Source organism: Haliotis rufescens, unplaced genomic scaffold, assembly GCF_023055435.1.
Source record: "Haliotis rufescens isolate VD_foot unplaced genomic scaffold, xgHalRufe1.0.p SCAF_1, whole genome shotgun sequence".
Lineage (NCBI taxonomy): Eukaryota > Metazoa > Mollusca > Gastropoda > Lepetellida > Haliotidae > Haliotis > Haliotis rufescens.
Window position 1 is genome coordinate 56631913 of NW_025963779.1, and position 25583 is coordinate 56657495.

At 40.6% G+C, this 25583-nt stretch overlaps 1 protein-coding gene across 1 annotated transcript in view; it reads left to right on the forward strand.

The window, feature by feature from the left end:
• The first annotated feature begins 1616 nt into the window (after nucleotides 1–1616).
• LOC124131521 overlaps nucleotides 1617–25583 on the forward strand; it is a 29121-nt gene continuing 5154 nt past the window's right edge. The window contains exons 1-9 of the mRNA XM_046494816.2: nucleotides 1617–1632; nucleotides 6117–6275; nucleotides 12775–13794; nucleotides 14649–14767; nucleotides 17807–18049; nucleotides 19006–19223; nucleotides 20260–20691; nucleotides 23284–23481; nucleotides 24866–24964. Coding sequence (XP_046350772.2) covers nucleotides 13484–13794; nucleotides 14649–14767; nucleotides 17807–18049; nucleotides 19006–19223; nucleotides 20260–20691; nucleotides 23284–23481; nucleotides 24866–24964 — 1620 coding nt within the window. The 5' untranslated portion in view covers nucleotides 1617–1632; nucleotides 6117–6275; nucleotides 12775–13483. The remainder of the gene's footprint in view (nucleotides 1633–6116; nucleotides 6276–12774; nucleotides 13795–14648; nucleotides 14768–17806; nucleotides 18050–19005; nucleotides 19224–20259; nucleotides 20692–23283; nucleotides 23482–24865; nucleotides 24965–25583) is intronic.

The following is a 25583-nucleotide window of genomic DNA, read 5'->3' on the forward strand; positions in this document are numbered from 1 at the left end:
GGTGAGCCACGTGTCGATTTTTCAGGTCTCGAAAAGAGAAAAAAATGAATATATTTGTATTAATTATGGTCTTATAGATTTCAATATGAATGATTTCCATGAAAATCTTAGTGTAATTGAGGCATATTCAAAGTAGTACCGTCATAAAGTGTTATTTCCCTCGAATGAAATATCGATTTCATATGTGCAGATTAATGAAATATTTCATCACTGGATGTATAATAAATTACTAATATATATGATGGTTTATATCGTATCATCATCTCCACGCCCATTTTGATATACGTATATTGGCCACGGCATTACTTATGATATCTTACCAAATGACACTGTTTAAACAAGGCATCCCGCAATCTTTATTCTCATGATAATTAACATACATTATTTAATCTATTTTATCACATTATCTATTTTATCACATGTATGGATCATTTAATACTGTGGTAGTTGTGGTTCCTATGTCCAATCCCTTTTTAACATAGTATAGTATGAAATTCATGTGCTATATTTTTCAGAAATAACAATGTATTAATCAGAATTAGTCAAGCAGAGAGTTCATGATTGTTCCCGTCCCTATTGACATACGTCAGTAACAAATATACTGATATAAGAAAGTATATACCTATGTTTAATGGTGGCAAAATATGAAACAAACGAGAAATGCTTAATCGATGGTGATGTATTTCATACGGGTATCATACCTAACCTTTGCGAGGGCTTCTGCGGGTGTTTTCAATCTCGTGACATTTCGATGTCATCCAATATTCAAGTGTATGTTTCTTTAGCCATGCATATAGTAAGTCTCTAAAGTTCCACACATCATGCAAATCCTTATTTCGTTGGTGAAAATTATTTCAAACTTTGAAAAGGTGAGTGAGTTGGGTTAAACGTCGCTTTGAACAGTAGTATTCCAGTTATATCACAGCGTGTCAGCTTAATGTGGGAGGAAAGCCCGAAGTGATGCAGGTCTCAGACGTTCACCACTTCGGTGAAACCCACGAGCACGAGTATGTTGCTGACAAACTTAGAAACATAATCGGGGAGAACCGGGATTCGAACCCACAATCATAGGTTTCTGGCGTGCCCAGGGGACGCAACTCTGCACAGCGAAACGCGGCGCCTCAGACGACTGGGCCACCCGTGCCCCCACTTTGAAAAGGCTATGTGAAAGTTCAAAGTAGCTTTACATCAGAGAGCTGACAATATGCATGCTAATTATGATATACATGTATTTGTGTAACTCTGTACTCTGATCTATTTCCCTCGTGTACAGTATCAGAGCCTTGAATTAATGTTTCATACAACATAACCGACGTACAATGTCAGTAAATATTCCAGAGGAGACTCTAGATCCTTCCTAAGAACTTTAACACTGTGGGGTGTTTCATACGGAAGAAATATTCACTGAGAATTTGCAAATCATCCATTTGTGACCAACTTTACAGTGTGACTTGCACAAAACCTGTTATTAACCTTGAAAATATTAACAATTCAGAATAGTTATTGCACAACAGTACCCATAATGCAACGGTGTCTTTATTCGCAATGACTCATTTTCACACGATAAAAGCTCACTGCTTTGCCGAGGCCAGTTCAAATTCGGAAACACTCGATAACTTCCGTGGCTCCGAGGTATGTATGATTGTACTTACTTCTTGTTTGTACATCTATATCTCGGATAACATGCTCACTGCTGAGTTAATTAAGAACTAGTAATGATATACGAAACGAGAATCATACACCTACATACTCTGTTATTTATCACTTAGGATGGTTAAACATTAGCAGATTTTGCCTGTGATTTAGATTGTTTTTTTAGTGGAACTGGTATCAAATGTTTAAATGATTTTGTCATACATGTTTAATTATTCAAATAAAAACTATAAAAGCATTTTGGGATTAAATAGTGTTTCAATACAACTGGCATACTTTCTATCTTGCAAATTATGTATGTCTTGGAAAGGAATACCGTTATATAGCTTATCAGCGTTGGGTGTGGGTGTGTTCGGCTTCTGCGGCGAGACGAATTAAAGAAGCATTGATCAGTTAAAACGAGTCCGCGTTTAAGATGCTAAATATAGGCTTAAGTGTTAGAATACTATATTTCTTGCTAATGGTAAGAAACAAGAGGCTCTATATATAAATCTCCCCAGCATGTTAACTGGGTTCACTGTTTGACAAACCCAGCACGATGTAACCACATGACACTGGGTGTTTTAAGTAGAATGTTGTGATGTGTTATTTTAGGACTGAAATTGCTGAGATTAAAATTTATAAATAACAACTATCCAATTTTAGAATATTATGTTTGCATGGAAATCAGCAGGTATGCGGTTTCATATTCATTTAATAATTAACAATAAACCACAATGTATGCGTTGTGAACAGATTTTCGTAAGAATAATTTAAATAATAAATATATTATTTATATAAAGATTTATTTCCATCATCCACCCATCTCATGTGGAAAATGAGAAAGAAAAAAACAGAAACATATAACATGCTGAACCTTAATACAAATTACACAAAATAATATTTGGTAAGATTATTATTCCGACCTTAAAATATTTTAAATGTCCCACGAGGTGATTTTATAGAACGGTGATCAGGCTCGGAGACTTGTTTGATTGCCTGTCAACGTTATATATAAAAAATGAACTGTACTTGCGCTTAATCAGCACTCAATTTAAACAAATATAATTTAATTCAAAATGTTAAAAGTTAATTATTTTTTCCGCATAATACGCAACAGCTGATTGGTATCTTAGACATCTTATCTTTGAAAATCGATAATTCTGCCTTTATCGCAAAATATTACACCATTTCTAAGTACTTTTTACAAACTGTTGCAGGAATTAATGATGATTAAATAGAAATAATCAAATTTAACAACAAACAAACTCGGTATACTTTCTTTTGTAACTATATCACGATATTGTTACAACGGATCATCACTATAGGATAACCTGTCTCCTCTCTGACCTGATACGCCCGTGAAGATGTGGGATAGAATTGGTCATCTTGTTCACAGACTTACACATAATTAGATTATTTTCCAGAAGTTAAAAGAAATGGGTCTTTTTACTCAATAAAAATTCCCTTACTGGTATCTTTTAAGTAAAATACAAAATACATGTGACTGGATGGTAGTTGTGAATATTGAAAAACAAAAATAGTCAACAATATAATGGCTTTTGTCATAAAAGCATTTATGTCGGTCTACAGCACATGATAACGACCCACGATATGCACGAAATCGTGACCGGTACCAATTTACCACAGAAATCCCACTTGGAACACACTAACGAAGCTGAACGATATATAATATAATTTCATTTGACTACTGACCTGTGAAGATTCCGGGGTAGAATAGTTCTTCAGCAACCCATGCTTGCCGTAAAGGGTGACTATGCTTGTCGTAAAAGGCGACTAACGGGATCGGGTGGTCAGGCTCGCTGACTTGGTTGATACATGTCATCAATCCCAATTGCGTGGATCGATGCTCATGATATTAATCACTGGATTGTCTGGTTCAGACTCGATTATTTACAGACCGCCGTCATATAGCTGGAATATTGCTGAGTGCGGCGTTAAACAACAAACCAACCAACCAATCATTTGACTACTCAGCTTTCGTCGTGATTTACTGACTGATGATTCAAACTAATTTCAATTTATATTGTTAAGAGCTCAGAAATGTAAAGAAGCTTAAAATATTAGAAAATTTGAACATAACCTTCAGCTGTGAACATATCTTATATGAAAGAATTTATGACTTTCAGCAATTGTGCTATTCTATAAGCAAATACCAATACGCGTCTTATTCATCACTGAGACCTACTCAGCATGAATTTGGAATTTAGTTAAATATAGGAAGTTTTTTTTGTAAAAATGTTTTATTAGAATATAAATTGACTATTTGAATCCTACAGCGTCGTGGGGTGTCGTGTTTGTAAATAAGCTCGGCGGGGCCTGCATCCAACGGAGCGTCCGCTGAGACAACTAACGAGCTATTTCAGTCTTCAGGGCATGCCCAGTTTGTCAGATTAACGGTTTTATTAAAACGGAATACATTTTTAATCCTATTGAGTGAAAGCGAACATGATGAGTTATATACTAAATATGGATTTGTATCTACAAATATAGTAAACAACGGTTATAGTTTACAGTATAATGTCAACTGTTTAATCCTTAGAAATATCGGGAAACTAGTAACACAGTGTTTGTTGGTTGTAGTTAGATTTGAGTTGGTTACTTTGGTTTAACGCGGATTTAAATAACATTTCGGTTTTATCAAGGCCAGTCAACTTGGCTTGAGAGGATTACGGGTGTGGTGCTGACAAAACTAGGAACAAAATGAGGGCGAATGGTTATTTTTTTGTAATCTTCACAAAGAATGACATTTACAACTTGCATTATATATAAAGCTCACTATACATTTGCATGAGGGGATGTGCTGAATGTATTAGTTGCAGGTTTGTACATGTATAGGACATTCGTTAGGTACACTGTAACTACACCGGACAATTTGTGTGCCATTTCACAAAAGAGACATTTACAAATTGCGTTTTAAATAAACAATTTGTAAACTAATTTTAATCTCCACAAAACTAGGATGATCTCATATTTCCTTATGAATAAATCTCATTTATGTTTCATATATATGTTTACAAGTCATGTACAGCGTGTGTGTGTGTGTGTGTGTGTGTGTGCGTGTGTGTGCGTGTGTGTGTGTGTGTCTGTGTGTGTGTGTCTGTGTGTGTGTGTTTGTGTGTGTTTGTGTTTGTGTGTGTGTGTGTGTGTTTGTGTGTGTGTGTGTGTGTGTGTGTTTGTGTCTGTGTGTGTTTGTGTTTGTGTGTGTGTGTTTGTGTGTGTGTGTGTTTGTGTGTGTTTGTGTGTGTGTGTGTTTGTCTGTGTGTGTGTCTGTGTGTTTGTGTGTGTGTGTCTGTGTGTGTGTCTGTGTGTGTGTGTGTGTGTGTGTGTGTGTGTGTGTGTGTGTGTGTGTGTGTGTGTGTGTGTGTGTGTGTGATGAGATAATCGGGTTCGGTTTCTGTATTTCAATATTTGTGTGTCACTTTGAAGCCCAAGGTGTTTCCTCAGAAAATAAAACTGGGCATTCACCTGATAAGGGCCAAGAAGTAGCTCTGAAACGTCGTGACAAAGAAAAAAGAAAGTGTCATGTATTCATGTTCTTCACACTTCTAAATGCCTAGCAGAGACTGGGTGTGAACTATTTGAAATGGCTTTTTAAAAACAGAACTGTTCATGTGAATAACTAAGAAATGCATAACTTACTTTCACAAAGATATATCTGCATGATTTGTGCGTACTTGCAAACACAAACCAATGTTGGAGCAGCGTGTTTATGCTGTTGAGATGTTTTCAATTTATTATTATTATTATTATTATTGCGCTTTTAAGTTTGTGATCACCGTACTATGTCTGTGTTACCTTTAACCATGGCAGAATATGTGTACAATGATCAAATAAATGACATGCTTTTTCACAGCAAAACTTAAACAGATAGTCATATGCCCTTCTAACAAGGGACATTCATACCAACCACCTTCATAATGTTTAACCGGGCCGTCACAAAATACTCTGTCGACTTATGTTAAAACCAAAATGTGCAGTGAGGTGGACCGATTGCGTCCTTGCGCCTTTCTTCTCGGTGTAAATGGATTATTCTGAAAAGATATGTTGAATGAATTCCCATTTATCATCGAACACTGCCCGTCTCCGTGATCAAATCGATCTCCCGTCAAAGGGCAAGGTCGATATGTTTCATGAACACCTATTCGACCCATAGACATCGGACAGTTTGCGCATACACACGTATGTCAATGTATTAATATTAATTGGCTGTGGTTCTTTAAAAGTGAATATGTTGACCTACTTTTGTACAAAAATCTGGAAGAACCGGATCTTTAATGGACTTCTTTAAAACTAATTTCATACCAATATATCCCTTCTAGCCAAAGTTCTAGATCAAACGTCGGCGTCTGTAACAAACCTACACACCAGCACGTGACCGACCCCAGACTGTGACTATACAAACACAAACGCCCTAGCCAGAGCGGTATTCCACAACCAATAGATAATCTGTTTCCGTCTAGCTCAACCGGGTCAGTTCGTCGTCGCTCGTACACAAGCTCGGACCTACAGTGTGTAGCGTTCTCCGTACAGTCTTCTCCGTACCCACTGTACTGTTACTGTTATTGATCGGGTGATTGGATTGCTGACTCACGTCAATGGCTGTCGGCACACAGAATCAGGTAGGTGTAGCAAGATTATACAAACCGGCAGTGAAATTAGAACCAGAGCATGATTTACGTAATGTCGGGTCAACTTGTATCCGAGCTCTCGGTTTGCGTTGTTATGGCGTATGACAACAAATCGTGCTGGTTGTGTGTGGGACGGTACTATAGTGTGTTATGATAGGACAATGTGATCACACAAGACTATAGATATCGTTCTTGTTGCTAGCCACAGCGACTGCCATGTTGTGCGACTGTTTGTGTGATAGGTCCACAACCATCCCTTTACACCAAACCCGATACCGCATCAAACACATCCTTGTGTACGTTACATAACTTCTGGTATACACACTCTACAAACAAGCGTATGGTACTCACTAAAACGACCATGTACTGTGTGAGTCTATGCATGGTTGTATGTCAAAGTTCATGTTCTCGTCATTATATAAATTGCACAATATTTGTGTGTACGTATCGGTAGTGTTGTAAAGTCAAGGGTATTTAATGGTGTCAATTTATCGATTGAAACTGAATTACGCGTAAAGCTATTTCTCGCGCTCGAGTGGGTCTGTCTCCAGTTTGCTAACATTAACAAGGCACATATTGGAAGATAAGCTTTTCAACCTCTGTTGTTTTCAATCGGGTTGGCTGCCTACCGCACATCATTGTCACACTGTAGCTACCGATCTGTCGTGACTTATTTATTATTAAAGTGAAAGTTGTTAATCTCCAAGTTGATATTGTTAGCAGCCGGATTGGAAATGTGTGTCACACCAGGAAGGATAGCACTCGATGTGGTCGTGACCTTTGAAAGGAGTCTCCGATATTTGTAACTGAGGCTAAACCTAAACCTGCCATGACCCGTATGTAATAAGAGACGATGTGCAGTGATGGTCGCGTGTGCAAGGTCGATCCTCAAACGGATAGTGGTTGTTAAGTGACCAAACAATCGATTGTATCCATGGGGACTTTGGGCCGTAAGCGCGTTTACGATAATGAAAATAACAATAAACATTCCCATCCGAACTAACGAATAATAATAATAATAATAATAATAACAACAACAACAACAACAACTATAAGAATGAAGGTACTACAACAACAAGAATAAAATACAACTACCGTTACTGAAGTAATAATAATAATAGCAATGATGATGGTGAAGATGCTGATTCGATTCCCCATATAGGTGCAGTGTGTGGAGCCCATTTCTGGTGTACCCGCCATGATATTTCTGGAATATTGCTAAAACGGCGTATAAGCATCCTCACTCATTGCTACTACTAAACATCTAAACAAACGTCGTTCATTGGGACTTCATGTGTACATCACCCGCCATTTGATACACATTGATATGATGCATGTGATATCGCATATGCTACCCGTATAGTATACGTCACCATTGACTAACTGTCTATTGTCTGTTTCATGTTTAGTCACCATCAACCATTTGTATATGCTTTTTCAATTTAATTTCAAAACAACAATGAAAACAATAATTATAACACCCAGTATGGTGTCCTTAATAATAAAGGTGAGGTGAGGTGAAATGGGGTTTAACGTCGCGTCCAAGATTATTGCACTTATATAGCGACGTGCATGTACGTGTTTGTGTGGCTGTTCGTACTAGTCCGGACTGATGCCGATTTATAGTGCTAGCTCACTGAGATACCATACCGCAGTTTAACATGAATACCCCACTCAGACACAGTATACTGACTCCGAGCCGACCAGTCCTTGTTTTAGCCCCTTAATCCTTTTAACGTCTTTTGGTATGATCCCCGGACCTTCCGCTCTTCGGGCGGACACTCTACCATTAGACCACGGAGGCGGTCCTTAATAATAAAGTCAATGACATACATTATAACCTTACTGAATGCCGGTATAAGCACAGCTTCCCTCTGCATTTCCCTCTACATTCTGCTACAAACGTTATATGAATATGTTGTTTGTTTGTTGTTTTACGCCGTACTCAGCAATATTACAGCTATATGACGATGCTCTTAATTAATCGAGTCCGGAGCAGACAATCAAGTGAGTGACATCATGAGCATCAATCTACGCAAACGGGATACTATATGACATGCATCAACCACGTCAGCGAGTCTGATCACCTGATCCCGTTAGTCGCCTCTTACGACAAGCTTAATCGCCTTTTACGGCACGCATGGGTTGCTGTAAACCTATTTTATCCCGGATCCTCACAGGTCTGCCATATATAGAAGATGAATATCACTCGTTACTCATTTGTAACAAATATCCAGTATTGCGACGTTTGTACGTTCAAGTAGTAGTACTAGCAGTAGCGAAACGGCGAGCCTGACCGCCCGACCCCGTTAGTCGCATCGTACGACAAGACCTATCAATTATGTAAACTAATAGAATATCCACATAAGGAGTGGGGATCGGGTTACTTTTATCACAGACTCCAATTAACCCCTGTTATGTAAAGTACAAAATATGAATTGTATGAGAATGGCACGCTGAGGCAATGTGATTAAATATTGGAATGACACATGAGGCCCAAACACAGGCCAAGAAAGGTAGTTATGAAAGCCAGCAAGCGTATTAAGAAGTGATCGTAATTTGCTTATTATGTTTTAAATAATTGTCTTCAACGCGTTTTCTTACAAACTGAGAAGTAAGACAATATTGCGTATGTCTTTATTTGTCTTTCAAGGTCACAGGCAGTTGTTATCAGTCGTTGAGGGGCTTATCTGTATTGCGAAATGTACTCAAGGGGGTTAAATGTCACGACGTATTTTGGCGTTTATTCTCAAAGTCCGGGAACCCTGTTCTGTGTTTTATGCTTTATTGATGACATGACAAGTATTGCTTTATGTCGATTCAGCATGTTTAAGGAAATGGAAAGGATAGAGTGAATAATAACTATTCTTAAAAAATTATACGTGCGTGTTGCGACAAGATTGCCCGTCAAGCGACGCTTATAGTTCTTTGTACCAAAATAGACGGAAAAGAAAACCAGGACCCGTAAACAACCTAAAATACGAGTTTATAAATGTTTACGTCGGTGTTAAAGGAGCTAATAAATGTGACATATATATGATCATTCTTCTCAACCATTGAATATTCAAGTTGAATGTTTTGAGTGGGGAAAGTGGATATTGTTAGGGTTAGTCTCATTATGTTTGATGACTAGTGTCGTTGTGAAAATAACGTTGGCATTTATTGACTGATCATAAAATTTGTATTTATTTAACTGTTTGCTGTTCCGCTGGGGGCTGTTCTTTAAGACAGATTTCGGAGAGGGTTTCAAGGAATAGTCCCTATCGCGTGAGTGATTAGAGTGAGTGAGTGTGTTAAAACTTAACGTCGCATCAGCATTATTTCAGCTATATAGCAACGAGAACAAGTTTATATATATACAATTTAGTCATGAATATAATGCTATATTTAAAAGCAAATTTGTCAAACATAATTTATCATTTCATTATTTACAACCGTTTAAAACACGGACTATAAGCCACTAGCAACCAAAGCTAGGCCACCACACTGGAGGTCATGCTTCCTGCAGGATTTACGTCATCACTTTAGCTACCGGTGGTTGTGCACAATACTTACTAATACTAAAAAAAAAAGCTCAACAATGAGTGGGGTAAAGTGGTAATTTTCCGTGGTTAGTTGTGCGTTGTTGCGCCCCATAGCCGTGCCAGTCACGTGTTTATTTGGCATGAAAGCTCGTGGCCCATAAACATGATATTTGCATAAATATATATACGAAATTTTAACACTTCATGGTAAATGTATAATTTTCAGTCTCTTATAGCTTTGGGACACGAATTAACAAAATGTTATGCATCATTAGCAATATTTCGCAATTTCCAGAGAATAGAATTTGAAATTTATGCACGGTTAGTTATTGACAATGAATTTTCTGTCAATAATATTCGCTAAGGTCACATTCTAGTTAAAGATTAAGACAAAATGTTATTCATCTTCTATTACAAGTTTGTGATAACTCTATTCCTTATAACCATCAGCCTTCGTTTACCTTCCGTTTTAACAATCCGGCTCTAAATCTAATAATGATGTTACAGTGTCTCTGACCAGAAACCTTTGATCGTAGATTTAATCCCTCATTATGATTCTGGGCTTGTGGGGTCATGGTGGCCACATGGCCCAGTGGCCTAATAGCCCAAGGCGCGACAACTTCTTGTGCGGAGTTGTGTCCCTTAGCCCTTCCGGGACCCGCTAATCTTGAGTTTGCATCCTAGATTCAACCCGATCATGATCATTGGCATATCAGCAGCCACATGGTCATGTGTCATGTGGTTAACATGTACGATCTGTTCGTTTCCCGGGTTTCCTCCCACGCCGTGATAAAAACGTACATGTTCATGTCGCTGAAACACTACCGAACTACCGAGACAAGGTCCCCGTACCACCCACCCACTGACAAAAACCCCAGCCATTACAAATGCTTTTAACCACTTTACATCAAAATAAATGTTTAGGATCCGGTGTACCCTCGTGTCTGAGATAGAGGGAAGTGTTCTGCAGCAGGGCACGTTCACAAAGTCGTGTATTTACATTTTGCTAATCTGAACTTCACGTGGGTCTGCGTGGGAACGAGACAGAAGTGAGCTACCATTCTGAACCAGTAGGCGTCCGCCTGGGCCGGTGTCGCAGGTCGACTTCACAATACTTTCGTATTTTATATTATTTATACAGTAAGTATAGGAAAAATGATAAGTTACTTGATATAGATAAAACAACAACAACAACAACAACAACAACAACAACAATAATAATAATAATTCATTTGTCAGATGATCCTCTTGTGAAGCATGTCAAGACTTATTATGAAAACAAGGCTTTCCACAGTTTTCTAAAACGAGGCAAGGATGTGGGACATAATCTCAATGTCAGTGTTGATTATGTTGGTGGTTCTGTACTGCTGGACGGTACAGAAATGAGTGTCAACCAAGCGAAGTGCCATATCAAATCGGCCCAGACTCAGTGTTTCAAGGAGAGGCTTTCTGAACGGCCACTGCATCGAATTTATGAGCAGTGTGTTCAGAAGGTCAGCAACCCCGCAGAGACCTTCGCTTGGATGAAGTCGGCTTGCCTGAAACAGGAAGTTTTCTGTTTGCTGCTCAGGACCAGTCACTTCCCACTCGAAACCGTCAAGGTGTGATTTCGCATCAGAATGTAAATATGAAATGTAGATTATGCAATGAATTTAATGAGACAGTCCAACAGATTGTCAGTGGATGCCCAGCTTTTGCACAAACACAGTATGTTAAGCGAAAGGATCTGATTACTGCCTTCGCCATGCTTGTGGTTTTGACACAGAGGTCCATCCATGGTACGACCCACAATATGTAGAGGGCGTCATGGAAAATGATAAATACAAGAATCTTTGAAATAGGCCCCAATACAGCCTCAAACCTATCCAAGCCAACAAACCTGACCATGGCAAATATACGGACCTCGCTTTCGAAATGTTGCGCTTGCATCTCAAGTACCAAGTTGTCCGACTCGTCATTGTTCTCGGTGCCTTAGGTTGGTTACCTCCCAATCTGTTGTCTGACACTGGGAGGGTAGGGTTTGCTGTCAGGTTATACAGCCTTTCTGACAATCTGGGTAATGCAGAAGGTGCCTTAGGTTGGTTACCTCCCAATCTGTTGTCTGACACTGGGAGAGTAGGGTTTGCTGTCAGGTTATACAGCCTTTCTGACAATCTGGGTAATGCAAAAAAGTTCTGGGTCCAAAAGGGCCCTGAGCTGATGATGAGCTTTACCAGCCTGACTATGCCAAGGTCACCCACACCCTCTTCGCTGCATTTATCTATTTTAATGTGTAAATAATAATAATAACAACAACAACAACAACAACAACAACAACAACAACAACAACAACAACAATACATAAAATGATTGGTTGGTTGGTTGGTTTGTTGTTTTACGCCGCACTCAGCAATATTCCAGCTATATGACGGCTGTCTGTAAATAATGGAGTCTGGACCAGACAATCCAGTGATTAATATCATGAGCATCGATCCACGCAATTTGGATCGATGACATGCATCAACCAAGTACATAAAATGAAGGCACACGGTCTTGCTATTTGAATGACTAAAATAAGAACCATTTTTTTCATTCTCGAATCACTTTAAAGGAGTATTACGGTCTGTAAAAGAAATCCAAAGTCGATCCTTATCTAATTGTTAATAGAAGCTGTCTCAGAGCCAGCACACAAACGTCAATCGGTTCATTTGGTTTGCTGATACACATAGACGCCGAGGTTAAATATATGCAGCAAACTGAACGAGACCGTGCTGTATCAATGCGCATGCACGGGGTTTGAGGATAAAGCTTGTGTTCGGGTAGCTTTTCCCTAGGTTACCAAAGTGTACCTAGCTCATGAAGCTTTACTATTTCTACCAGAACACCAGACATGCTCCGGCATACCAATGACCAATCATTCACCACGCATGTATTTGCTATGTATGTAAACCTGCGACCTTTAACACGTGTGTTTTTGTTTATTCCAGCCATCAACGAGTGCAAAGCGTGACATATGACATTTTGTTAACGCAGACCGTCGGGTGTAACATTTACCATTAACCTCACACTGTAATCAGGGAGGTTTGCGAGCTAGTAATCATCCAGCAGTTGAATCTCAACTCCTATCAGGACTTTGAGACTATTATTTTCCCGTGGCATCCGTTTACGACATATGATAGCAACTACAACATGTGACGTCACATTTGAAAACAGCCACGTCTTCACGGACATTGTTATATAAACCTCACTGTCAGACTAGACAGAATATAGTGTCAAGAGTAGACAGTATAGTGTCAAGAGTAGACAGTATAGTGTCAAGAGTAGACTATAGTGTTCCTGGTCCATACTGTAACTTGGGTCAAAGAACAGGCTCCGTCGAAAACGACGTCGGGTGACGTGAAGGCGACGTTTTTTTCTGTATTAACATCCGGTCAGACTTGACGTACCCGCCGGAAGTTGTTATTCAGCATATAAAACCAGTGACAAGTGATCTTGTGTGACATTTGTCTGAGTTGGGAAATCTCTAATACTATACCACTGACACTGACTGAGTCATCTCCTGTGTAACTGAATCTCAAGGACGTCTCATACATTATGTGGATGTGAAAACTGAAAAAGTTTCATTTTCTGCAACACTCGTGTCGTGTACCTCGAACAACTCGTGATTTGATTTCGATTCTAATTTCATCATCAACAATGTCACTTCAAACGACCAAGTTGTACAAGAGCATCATAAATGACGACCTGGACCAGATCGTACTCCAAATGCTTAACTATGTGCGTGGTGGGGGAGACATGAACGTGTGTGACGGCGTGACGGGAGAGACGTTCATGCACCACGTCATCAACCACGTTCACAAGTTCATGGACCCGAAGACGGTCTCTCTGTTGTATCTGCTGGCCTGTAAACCCATTGACCTGAACGCACAGGACTCGGATGGAAATACGGCCCTGCACAAGGTGGTCAGAAAGAAGGGAGCATACAGGGCAATGGTGGCCCTCATCAGGTGGGTGTGGTCTACAGGGAATGGGGAACAATAATAATAACAGTAATATTGATAGTAATATTAATAATGAGCACTTTAACAGCGAATTACGTTTAGGAGAATGTCCGAAATCTCGCGTTTATTTTCGCACGTGAAGCTTGTTCGAGGCTGTTAGGCTGAGAACAAGTTTTACGTGCGAAAATAATCGCGAGATTTCGGACTTTCTCCTACTTAAAACAAAGTTCCAATCAAGTTAATGCCTCAAACTAATCCTCAAGTGATATTCATTATACTATGCTATACTATGGGAGGGTGGCCGCTCTTGTTTAACTATGGGAGGGGAATCTTTCAAGGAAGACTATGGGACGATTTAGTACCAATACTCAAACTATTGGAGTGTTAGCAAAATGATTGCATCTATCCAACTGTCATTAAAGTTCACGTAACTTTGTTTTAATTCACACGACATGGCATTATTGTGATATTATCGTAAATGTGTGCAGCTCTTATTGCATTCTCAGCATCCTTGGGATATAGTGATTGTGCTAAGGACAAGACATATTTTACTTCCGGGAGTATATATTAGAAGTAGAATAATGGATAGGGTACAGAAGTCCACAGATGTTCATGCATTGGCAGCATATATGCATTTATGTCCTGACTAAAATAGTGTGGGAAAAGGCGTATGTGGTTTGACATTGAAAGTTAACTTCATTACATCCATATCACAACATCATATTGGGAACAAATTGATAACAAATACATGTAGTAGAACCCTTACTTGGGCGTCAGATTGAACTAGACGAAAAAATCAAAACGATATTAGGTGAGTGTTCCCACATTTATCATGGCTTAAATTCTGTATCTTCTGTCAGGTGTGGCGGTAGTATGGACGTGAAGAACAAGAAAGGCTACACCCCTGAGGACATTCTTCTGAAAGAGAAACCAGGCGGTTGGGAGGAAATGCTGCACTGGTACCGGAAGTTCAAACCAGGTTAGTTCCCCTTGTATGTCGTGGCATTTCGTCATCATTCTCCCCATTTAGGGTCTTGTCCAGGAATGGCACGTATGGTCGTGAATGACGCAATGGCAGCATTGTTTGTTTTATCTTTCTCAATTTAAAATTATTTCAGGCTTGTAATCAGTTAAACGACAGGCGCGGCTGCTATATCTAAATGTCATGAATGGAATATCTATTTTGACTAAAATGTCTACCAAAAAATTATTGTGGCATCTGCAGGTACTCTCATGAAGGCCAAACATCGGAAAAAAACAATTTTTAATAATTGGTACCCATCATTTTAAAAGATGAGGAAAGACACGGCATGTCCTGTTAGTTCTTCGCTTATAACACTCCTGTCACTTCAACCGACGAACACGTATTGAATTCAGTGTGTAAGGTCGATGGATTCAGCCATTAATATGTATTTGATGAAGATAAGTCCTAGAAAGGTTTTGGAAATTAGAACCTTTATGATCACCATCAAACAAAGCTGATGGATAAATCCATTTGTTTATCAGATCACCATGGAGATGAAAATGCTAATACGTATCGACTCGCCTTCTACTGACATGTCAGTACATGATTGTGTGTAGGCCCTCTTAACGTATGTGTTGTCTTGATCTAAAACAGACATTTCGCCTTAGGGGAAACGTGTGCAAAGTTGCGTCCCTTTGGCGTGCTAGGAACCTATGTTAGTGGGTTCAAATCCTCGTTCAACCTGATTATAGTTTCTGGGTTTGTCAGCACCATACCTATGCTCGGGTGTTTCACAGAGTGGTAAACGACTGCATCACTTCAGGCGTACCCTTATCAAGTTGACACGCCCTGGTGTAAGTGAAATATTATTCAAGAAAGTGTTAAACCAAACTCACTCACTCACCCAATCCGTCTTGTCAAGTGGTGTCAAGTTATAAGCCTTGAATAACATGAAATACAGAATACCTAAATGGGTACTTCAGTACTCCGTGCCAGTGCTAATGAACGACTTATTGATGTCTTCGACTATTAATAATTTGGAACGTGAAAAGATTATTCCATCATGGCTTAATAACATGGTGTTAAGTCTTAAACACGAGGGAAGTCACGTTATTATCTAGAAGGCTTAACGAAGGGAGATATTTGGTCTTCAGCAACCAACGCTTGTCGTAAGAGGCGATCGGGATCGGATGGCCAGGATCGCTGACTTGGTTGAGGTAGATCATTGTGTCCCAATTGCGTAGATCGACTCTCAAGATGTCGATCATTGGATTGGCTAGTCCGCTGTCATATTAGTGGAAAACTGTGTGCGGCATTAAACAACAAACAAACAATCCTGTGTCTGAGTGGGGTATTCATGTTAAACTACGGCATGGTATCTCAGTGAGCTAGCACCATAAATCGGCATAAGTCCCGACTAGTACAAGCAGCCACACACACACACACACGTGCATGCACGTCGCTATATAAGTGCAATAATCTTGGACGCGACGTTAAACCCAATTTCACCTCACTTAATCAGTTAGGAGGTTATAATGTCGGCCAAAAATATAACCATTATTTGTATCAATAACTTTCGAATTAGTTTAGTGTACGTTTGGAAACATGTCCTGATCGTAAAATAAAGTAAGGCAAACTAGTGCTGAGAGTGTGACTGATCTCGCTGGCTGAACTTTGTGAACAGATCAAAGAAGACTGAAAGGACAGCTGGCATTCAAGCAGGCAGTGCTATTTCTAGCCACGGTGTGTACAAACATGCCTCGCACATTCAAAGTGTGTCAATACCGCTGACCTGGGGGAAAACGATAAGGTATTAATGACTGCCGTGACCTAGATATGCGCTCAAGATACATTACCGTACTAATCCTATTATGTACACTTTTGGGGCAGGACTAGCCCAGTCATCGAAGGCGCTGCTATTTGCAGAGTTGCGTCCCTTTGGCTTACCAGAATCCTATGATCGTGGGTTTGAATCCCAGATTCGCTCTGATTAAGTTTGGGATTTTTTCAGTCCCATGCTTCTGGGTTTTGCGAACACACTGATTTTCAGTGATCTTTTTTAATTGTGCCAAAAGAAACTTTTAGCCGGATGATCGAGACCGGTTATTCTCTGGCGTTGGCGCTTTACATAGTTGTAAAGGTCCTAGACCTGCGTCATTAAGAGATTTATCCACCACGCCAACCTGCCACACTGTGATATAACTGAATAAGTGTTCAAACCAAACCCCCACCCCTTGTATATAATATTGATTCCTTTACTTACGCATTATCAGACGCGTCAACATCCGGGGTAGAATAGGTCTTCGGCAATCCATGCTTGCTGTAACAGGCGACTATGCTTGTAAGGGGCGACTAACATGATCGGGTGGTCAGGCTCGCTGACTTGGTGGATGCATGTCATTGTATCCTAATTGCGTGAATCGATGCTCATGATATCAATCACTGGATTGTCTGGTTCAGACTCGATTATTTACAGACCGCCGTCATTAAGCTAGAATATTGCTGAGTGTGGCGTTAAACAACAAACAAACAAACACAATGGGCGTAACTTCCGCCTAAGTTAACCTTAATTATAACTGAGTAGTTAAGGTTAACTTTAGTATGTGTGTGTGTGTGTGTGTGTGTGTGTGTGTGTGTGTGTGTGTGTGTGATGGGGTGGGGTGGGGTGTGTCGGTGGGGGTGGAGTGATTACGTGGGGGATGTAAAGGAAATATATAAAATACAGGACCTTTTCTTTAACGTCACTTTCATTAACTCGGAAACAACGTGATGGTTTTTGCTTCGAAGCGGGGTATAAGGGATTTATCCCCCCGCTCAGAAATATATTACCCTCACAGGCGAATGCGTATCATCACGTGAAATAATCAGATCTCAACATTCTGACATGGAAGTAAGATAAGATTATTTACAGGCCATAGTGTTCGAATATCGATGACCTCCTAACAACAGTCGCTGACTCATTAACTATTTGTTAACATGCGTTCGGAGATGACTTCGGCGTAAAACAATATTAACTCACTCACTCACACACCTAATGAAACGTTGTTCCTCCAGGCCTTTGGGCAGCAGTGTTTGCCCCGAATCCAGACAAACGTGTCATAGAGCGCCTGCTGAAGTCGTGGTGTCGGGTGACGGTGTTTAAGAATGGTAAAGTGACCAACATGAAGTGTCTTGCACACGCTAAGGCTGGACAGCTGGGCATCGTCTATCTGCTTGAGAAATATGAAAACACCATAGAGTTTGCCCTTGGGGTAATGGCGGCGGTACAGAGACTGTGTGGGATGTGGAAGGATCTCGGTAAGTGTCATCTCAAGGCTGTTTTTAGTCTGTCTTACAGACCCTGATACAAATATATATCAAATACAGCCCATGCAAGTCTATAATGTTTGGCAAGTCTAGATCACTGCAGTATCAGGAAATCTGAAAATGAAGAGAGTCACTGGGCTCCTTTTTATTATATTTTTATTAAGATAACTGAACAACTGTTTTTTTATGTACGATATGTTCATTTCAGAGACTAGATGTCAGTCTAGGCTGTTTTGATCGGTTCACACAACAAAGATTCATTTAGTGAGCAAATGCGTCTCTTCTACATGCACGGTTGGGTAGCAATGTGGTTAATCCGTTCGCTCTTCACGCCAACGACCAATCTTCAATTCCTTAGTTGTCAACAATGCGATCAGTCTCCTGTGATATGGGCAAACTATTAAAGAAACGCGATCACGATATCCAGTTCGTGACTGTAACAGGCCGCGCCCTCTCCATATTGAAAATAATTATTATTTGTTCCTAAAAATACTGGAAAATAAATTTGGTCTCGTGGTTTCGTAAACACATGGGCCAACTTGCACAATGCGATCTTAACTCTAAGACTATTGTAAGCCTATGTTAAAGTATGGGAGTTACGATTATCTTAGCGCTAAAATCGCTTTGTGCAAGTGGGCCCTGGTGTTCTCACGTATTATCGTGATCACGTGATCCATTCATTATCATTTTCACCTCTGTTTTGCCTGTTATGCCAAATGGAATCTGTATTTGCGGATGATCGAGATTGGATATTCTCTGACGTTGACATTTTTTCCTATCAAATATATTGTTGTTGTCCCCCAAAATCGTTCGCCCCCTTCTTTTGCATGTCTTGAAACGCAGACGGAATAATATCCTATCTTCGACAAAAATTCCAGCCCACTCCCAAAATGATCGGCCAAGAACCATCTCTTCTGTCCATCCTAAAACCATAAACTTTTCTGCAGGTTTTGACAGAAACACCGTTGACGTGAACACAAAGGACCACTCGTACCAGTTCTCGTACCCAGACTTCCCTGAGGAACCACAGCCATTGTTGGCAGCAGCTTGGGAGAAAGACGTGTTTGAGGTGTTGGAATTCGTGATGACGTTCAAACCAGACACCAACGTTCTGTACGCTCCCATCTCAGACCCACAGATGTCGCCCAATCCACTCTTTTTTCATGTAATGTATTTATTTCATCGGGTATCTAAAATATATGTTTTCGTTCTTTGTTTCGTAAGGAATCTGAAATACATCTGCAAAAATAGTTTTCTTTACTCTGTTTACTCTGCTTATCCGAGTTTCGATACAAGCGGTTTTATACTTATTGTTTAGGGAGAAGATTTTATTCTACATAATTTCAGTTGTTTGTGAATGCTGCATATGTCCATCCTCACACGTAATATATTCAATATATACCAGAAAAAAAACAAGCTTAAGTTAATGCGTTTATTTTACAGAAATATCCACTGAAAACACCGTCTTCGTGTACATATCTCTACATGCTTTATGCATGTTTAATTACGTGTTCACATCGGCATATTGCTTTATTTCATGGTTAGGTGAGCTGTGGCTGCTTTTACTAGTCCGAACTAATGCCGATTTTACAGTGCTAGCCCACTGAAATACCATGCCGCAGTTTAACATGAATACCCCACTCCGTGCCGACCAGTCCTTGTTTTAGCCCCTTAATGCCCAGTGGCACTCAGGGTAACAACAAGTACCGTCTTTTGGTATAACGCGGCCGGGGATCGAACCCCGAACCTTCCGCTCACTGGGCGGACGCTCTACCACTAGACCACGGAGGCGGTCTTCATGGTGTGGAAATGTATAATTGTATACGTATTTTTCGTATTTTAAATAATATATAATTATTTTATCCGTCTATATGTTACTCACTATATAACACATGAGACGTGTCACCTTTCAATTTTTTCTCTTTCATCCGTTGTGGCACGGATGGCTTTCTTTTTGCGTGCCATAAAACCTATCATTGATCTTGGGTTCGAATCCCGGATTGTCTGATAACCTTTGTATGTTTGTTGGCATCATATCCATGCGCTTTGGTTTCGCCAAAGCGGTAAACATCTACTCTGCATCACTTAGCTTTCTCCCACACCAAGGAAGCGCGTGGTGAAATACTGTTCAAATCGGAATCAAAACCCAACTTACTCACTCTTCTCTCAGTGTGTATTTATGACAATTTTCCTTTGTTTAGATGTTCTCCGGACCGGGCGGACCAAAAGATGAGCGGATAGTGCACTGTGTTCTGAAAAACTCTGACTTGACCGCTAGGGGGCGCCAAGGAGGCACAGTTCTGTTGACCGCCATAACGTCCAACCAACCGGAACACATTATCAGAGCGTTGTTCGACTACGGTGTTAACGTAGCATCGCGTGCACGTTGTGGACGTACAGTACGTGACATTGCCCAGGGAATGGGGAAATCCAATTATGTGCAGATGATTGACGACCATGTGATCGACATTATAAATACCTGTGACATTGAACGTCTGGAGACTATGATCCTTCAAGCGTATGACCACATTCTAGACATCACGGACGAGAAGGGGAGGAATGCTCTTCAGCTTGCTCGGAAACAAGACTCAAAGCAGTTGGTGACCATCCTACAAAACATTGTCGCGACTCAGGTAGGTCAATTTCTACTTTCGGTTTGGCCGCCGGAATAATCTACTTACGTAGATTGCATTGTGGGACCAGTCATCTAACCCGTGAAGATCGGGGTTAGAATTCGTCTTTAGCAACCCATGCTTGCCGAAAAAGGCGACTATGCTTGTCGGAAGAGGCGACTAACGGGTGGTCAGGCTCACTGACTGGGTTGATCCGGGGTAGAATAGGTCTTCGGCAATCCATGCTTGCTGTAACAGGCGACTATGCTTGTAAGGGGCGACTAACATGATCGGGTGGTCAGGCTCGCTGACTTGGTGGATGCATGTCATTGTTTCACAATTGTGTGGATCGATGCTCGTGATATCTATCACTGGATTGTCTGGTCCAGACTCGATTATTTACAGACCGCCCCCCATTTTGCTTGAATACTGCTGAGTGCAGCGACAACAAACAAAGAAACAAACTAACAAAACCAATTATCTATGGCTGGTGGCCCAGTTGTCTAAGTCCCAGCAATTCGCGTTGCAGTGTTGTCTCCCTTAGGCTTGTCAGGATCCGATAGTCATGTTTTTGTTTGTTTTAAACACATCTTATTATCAGAATAGTGAAACGGATAAGGCACACGTTGTCCGACTTAGAACACACTCAGGTAATACAGATAGAGGGAGGGGATAGGAGAGCGGAAGGAAATAATTACGAGTGTACGTGTGTCAATTTTGACAAGTATAGAGCTGGGTTACCTGTAGATTTAACCGCGCTAAATTAATCATTTGAAACCTCACGCTGCACCTTCTCGGTGCAAAACACGGTTAAATAAACAGGTAACCTAGCTTTGAGTTACATACAAACACAAACTCATTTCGGCCAACTACCAGCCGCAGATCCAAATTAACCTGGATTCATGCATAGTATTACTAATATATCGCAACGTGATGGTTCGTAAAGGAACATGACGGTACAAATGTAGCGTTCGAAGCCTCTCGGTACAGTGTTGGTTGTTTATGTATTTTGTGACAAAGGCTTTTCTCTGATGGACACACACACACACAAGCTTATTTGTGAACGGTCGACGGTTATAGGACTATGTGTAGAATATGGATCAAAGTGACGTGTTGTCCTTTCTGTCTGTATTCGAATGGGAGTCATTCTCCGTCGTGCTTGAGTGCATGCGTATTCACCACTTATGTGAAACGCGTGGGTGACAAAGGGAGGACCGATTGAGGACATTTCGGAAAGTCGGAATCGTACAATCGACTCCCTGACTTGCAGATATTTCTTTTGACTATGGAAAGTGTTTTTTTAATATTATTATTATTTTTTATATTATTATTATTATTATCATCATCATCATCATCATCATCATCATCATCATCATCATCATCATTATTATTAAAAATCAATTTAAGTGATTTTGTTTTTAATTTGGAACAGAGTCAATTTATATGTTTATTTACGTTAAAAAAGATAGGTGCATGTACGCCTACCAATGAACGTCTGGGTGTGTATTTGAGTGAAGACTAAATATGTGAGTTGGTACTTAGTGTCTTGTTTTTTTACAATTTGGCTTTTATCCCACCATTAGCGCTATTCTAGGAAAATGTCACGAAGGATGAACACCAAATATGGGCTTCACATCCATTGTGTAGTTCAAAGCACACCAGGATCTGGATTAAAAATTGGAAACTTTCGTTTCTCTTTGTGGCGTCGCTCTAACCACATCCGCACTCTCTGTTGCCACTACTCAGCTTACATCCCTTATGAACCAATGACATGAAAAAGAATATTTTCCATAAATCAAAGAACTAATTATTTCCTTTGGACCGAGTTTATTTTAGCTTTCTGTACACCTTTTAATATGTCACCACCATGCCAGAAAGCCATTCCTTTAATGCGCATTCTCTGTTGCCTTTGTTTACATCCTTTATGAACCAATTATACTACTCAAAATAAGTTAAAGACCACCCGATAATTTCATTTGCTGGTCACCCGTGAAGATCCGGGGTAGAATAGGTCTTCGGTAGCACGGGTGGCCCAGTCGTCTAAGGCGCCGCGATTCGCTGTGCAGAGTTGCGTCCCTTGGTCACGCCAGAAATCTATGATTGTGGGTTCGAATCCCGGTTCGCCCCGATTATGTTTCTAGGTTTGTCAGCACCATACCCGTGCCCGTGGGTTTCACCGAAGTGGTAAACGTCTGTGACCTGCATCACTTCGGGCTTTCCTCCCACATTAAGCTGACACGCCGCGATATAACTGGAATACTGTTAAAAGCGGCGTTAAACCCAACTCACTCACTCACTAGAATAGGTCTTCAGCAACCTATGCTTGCCGTAAAAGGTGACTATGTTTGTCACAAGAGGCGACTAACAGTATCGGTCGGTCAGGAACGCTGACTTCGTTGATGCCTGTCATCGTATCCCAATTGCGTGGACCGATGCTCATGATATCAATCACTTGTTTGTCTGGTCCAGAGTCGATTATTTACAGACTGTCGTCAAATAGCTGGAATATTGCTGAGTGCGGAGTTAACCAACAAACACACAAATATTTCCATGATTCTCTTTGAAAGTCACTACATCAGCAGCCATGTTAATATTCGTCACTACTCTGAACAGGATAATGCCAAGAAGGTATTCCTGGCCATCGACAGAGGCAACAAGCCCATGGTAAAGAAGTTGTTGACGAAGAAGTATGCCAACGCCCTGGACAGATGCAGTCGGACCGTGCTTCACCACGCCCTGCTGCACCGTCAGGCAGACATTGTCCGCACCCTCCTTGAGGACTACCCCCAGCTCATCAATAAGTTTGATTGTGTAAGTGTATAACTGTATGTAGAACTTGTCATGATGTGAATGCCTGTTATCGGTCGAAGATAAATGTATGTAAGTATCGAAACATTCATGTTGAGTTCCTAAACGATGTTTAAGGTTATACGGTTGTACATAAAAGTGATTATTATGCCTCAAAGTGAGATTGACCAATCAGAGATCAGAACTACTGACCCCACATAAGCCCGTATACCGTCAGTAAAAATCCAAGATGGTTGTTACTGACCTAATATGAGACCGTATACCATCAGTAACAGCCATTAAGAATTTTCCAACACCCACCTCATATATTTCACATGGAAATTCTGGTACACGCCTCGCCCAATATTTTGCTGCTAACCTAATATGAAGGGTTTCACGTCGCATACCCAATGTAGGCCGTTCTACAAACACGGGTGGTCCAGTCGTCGAAGGCACCGCGATTCGCTGTGCAGAGTTGCGTCCCTTGGACACGCCAGAAACCTATGATTGTGGGTTCGAATCCTGGTTCCGATTTTCTTTCTAGGTTTGTCAGCACCATACCCGTGCTCGTTGGTTTCACCGAAGTGGTAGACGTCTGAGACCTGCATCACTTCGGGCTTTCCTCCCACATTAAGCTGACACGCCGTGATATAACTGGAATACTGTTAGAAGCGGCGTTAAACCTAACTCACTCACTGTACTTATTGCAGTTGTAACTCTACGTGTCATGGACAGAATACCCACCCTTATTGTATACAGACTAGAGGCATACACGATGATGGATGTGTCGATATTTTCACTTTGTGTCATCAATTTCACGCATCGGCGCGCAATATGGATTCATGTAGGATGTTTCCGTCAACTAGTGCCTGGATGTGAAACAACTTCCTCATTGTCAATACATTTGTACTTGACAAGCGGGGACATTCTTTATCACGGAAGTGATTTGTCGCTTGTGGGTGTCGAGAGAAGATGTGAAAATTCATTATTATAATAACTAGAACAATTGTTGTACTATATAAAACAGGTTTGTGATAATAAGAATTTTTGATGGATGACACACCAACACCATCAAAAACAAGGACTACTGATACTACTATTACTACTGCTGCTGCTGCTGCTGCTGCTGCTGCTACTGCTACGGCTACTACCCCAGCTGCCTCGTGAAGATCTGGGTTGAAAAAGGCCTTCAGCAACCCGTGCTTGCCATAAGGGGCAACTATGCTTGTCGTAAGATGCAACTATGCTTGTCGTAAGATGCAACTATGCTTGCCGTAAGATACAACTATGATTGTATGGACACTGTTTTTGTCGGCATTCTGCTTGTCTCAAAGTACGAGTTCGACCTAACGAAGTGTCACCGTACGTACATAGTTAATGGCGTCTAATGTTGATGTGTATGTTGTAGATGGGCCGCACACCTCTCCACTACGCCAATCTCTTCATGGACCAAGATACTATTGGTTTTCTGCTGAAGAAAGGCGCAAACGAGAACACAAAAGATACTGTAAGTACGGGCAATACGGTAATTAAAGCAAACATGCCCTAAACACTAATACAAACAGTGACCTTTGAGCTGGATCATTGCCCTACATATACAAGTATTTTGCTTATCGGGTAGTTCATAAGCATTCAGTACTTCACAGGTACAGGTGTATAGGTTTCGAGTGAATTATAGTTTTATAGTTTTTTTTCTTGGCTAATTCACACTCCTTCATCGAATGAACTATGACAGGTGAAATTCATATTTTTATATTGCGTCCCTAAGTTTTATGTATGATTTCCACCCACGTCAAGATCCGGGTTACAATGGATCTTTAGCAACCCATGCTTGTCGTAAGGGGCGACTAACGGTTGGTAGGCTCGCTGACTTGGTTGATGCATAGCGTATCTCATTTGGGTAGGTCGATGATCATGATGTCAGTTACTTGATTGTCTGGTCCATACCCGATTATTTTATGACCGCAATCATATAGCTGGAGTAATGTTGGATTAGACACACAAAAATATACAAAAAAGACACAAATATTTATGATTTCCACACATGATTGATGGATGCACGTCATCGTATACCAATTGCGTGGATCGATGCTCATGATGTCAATCACTGGATTGTCTTGTCCAGA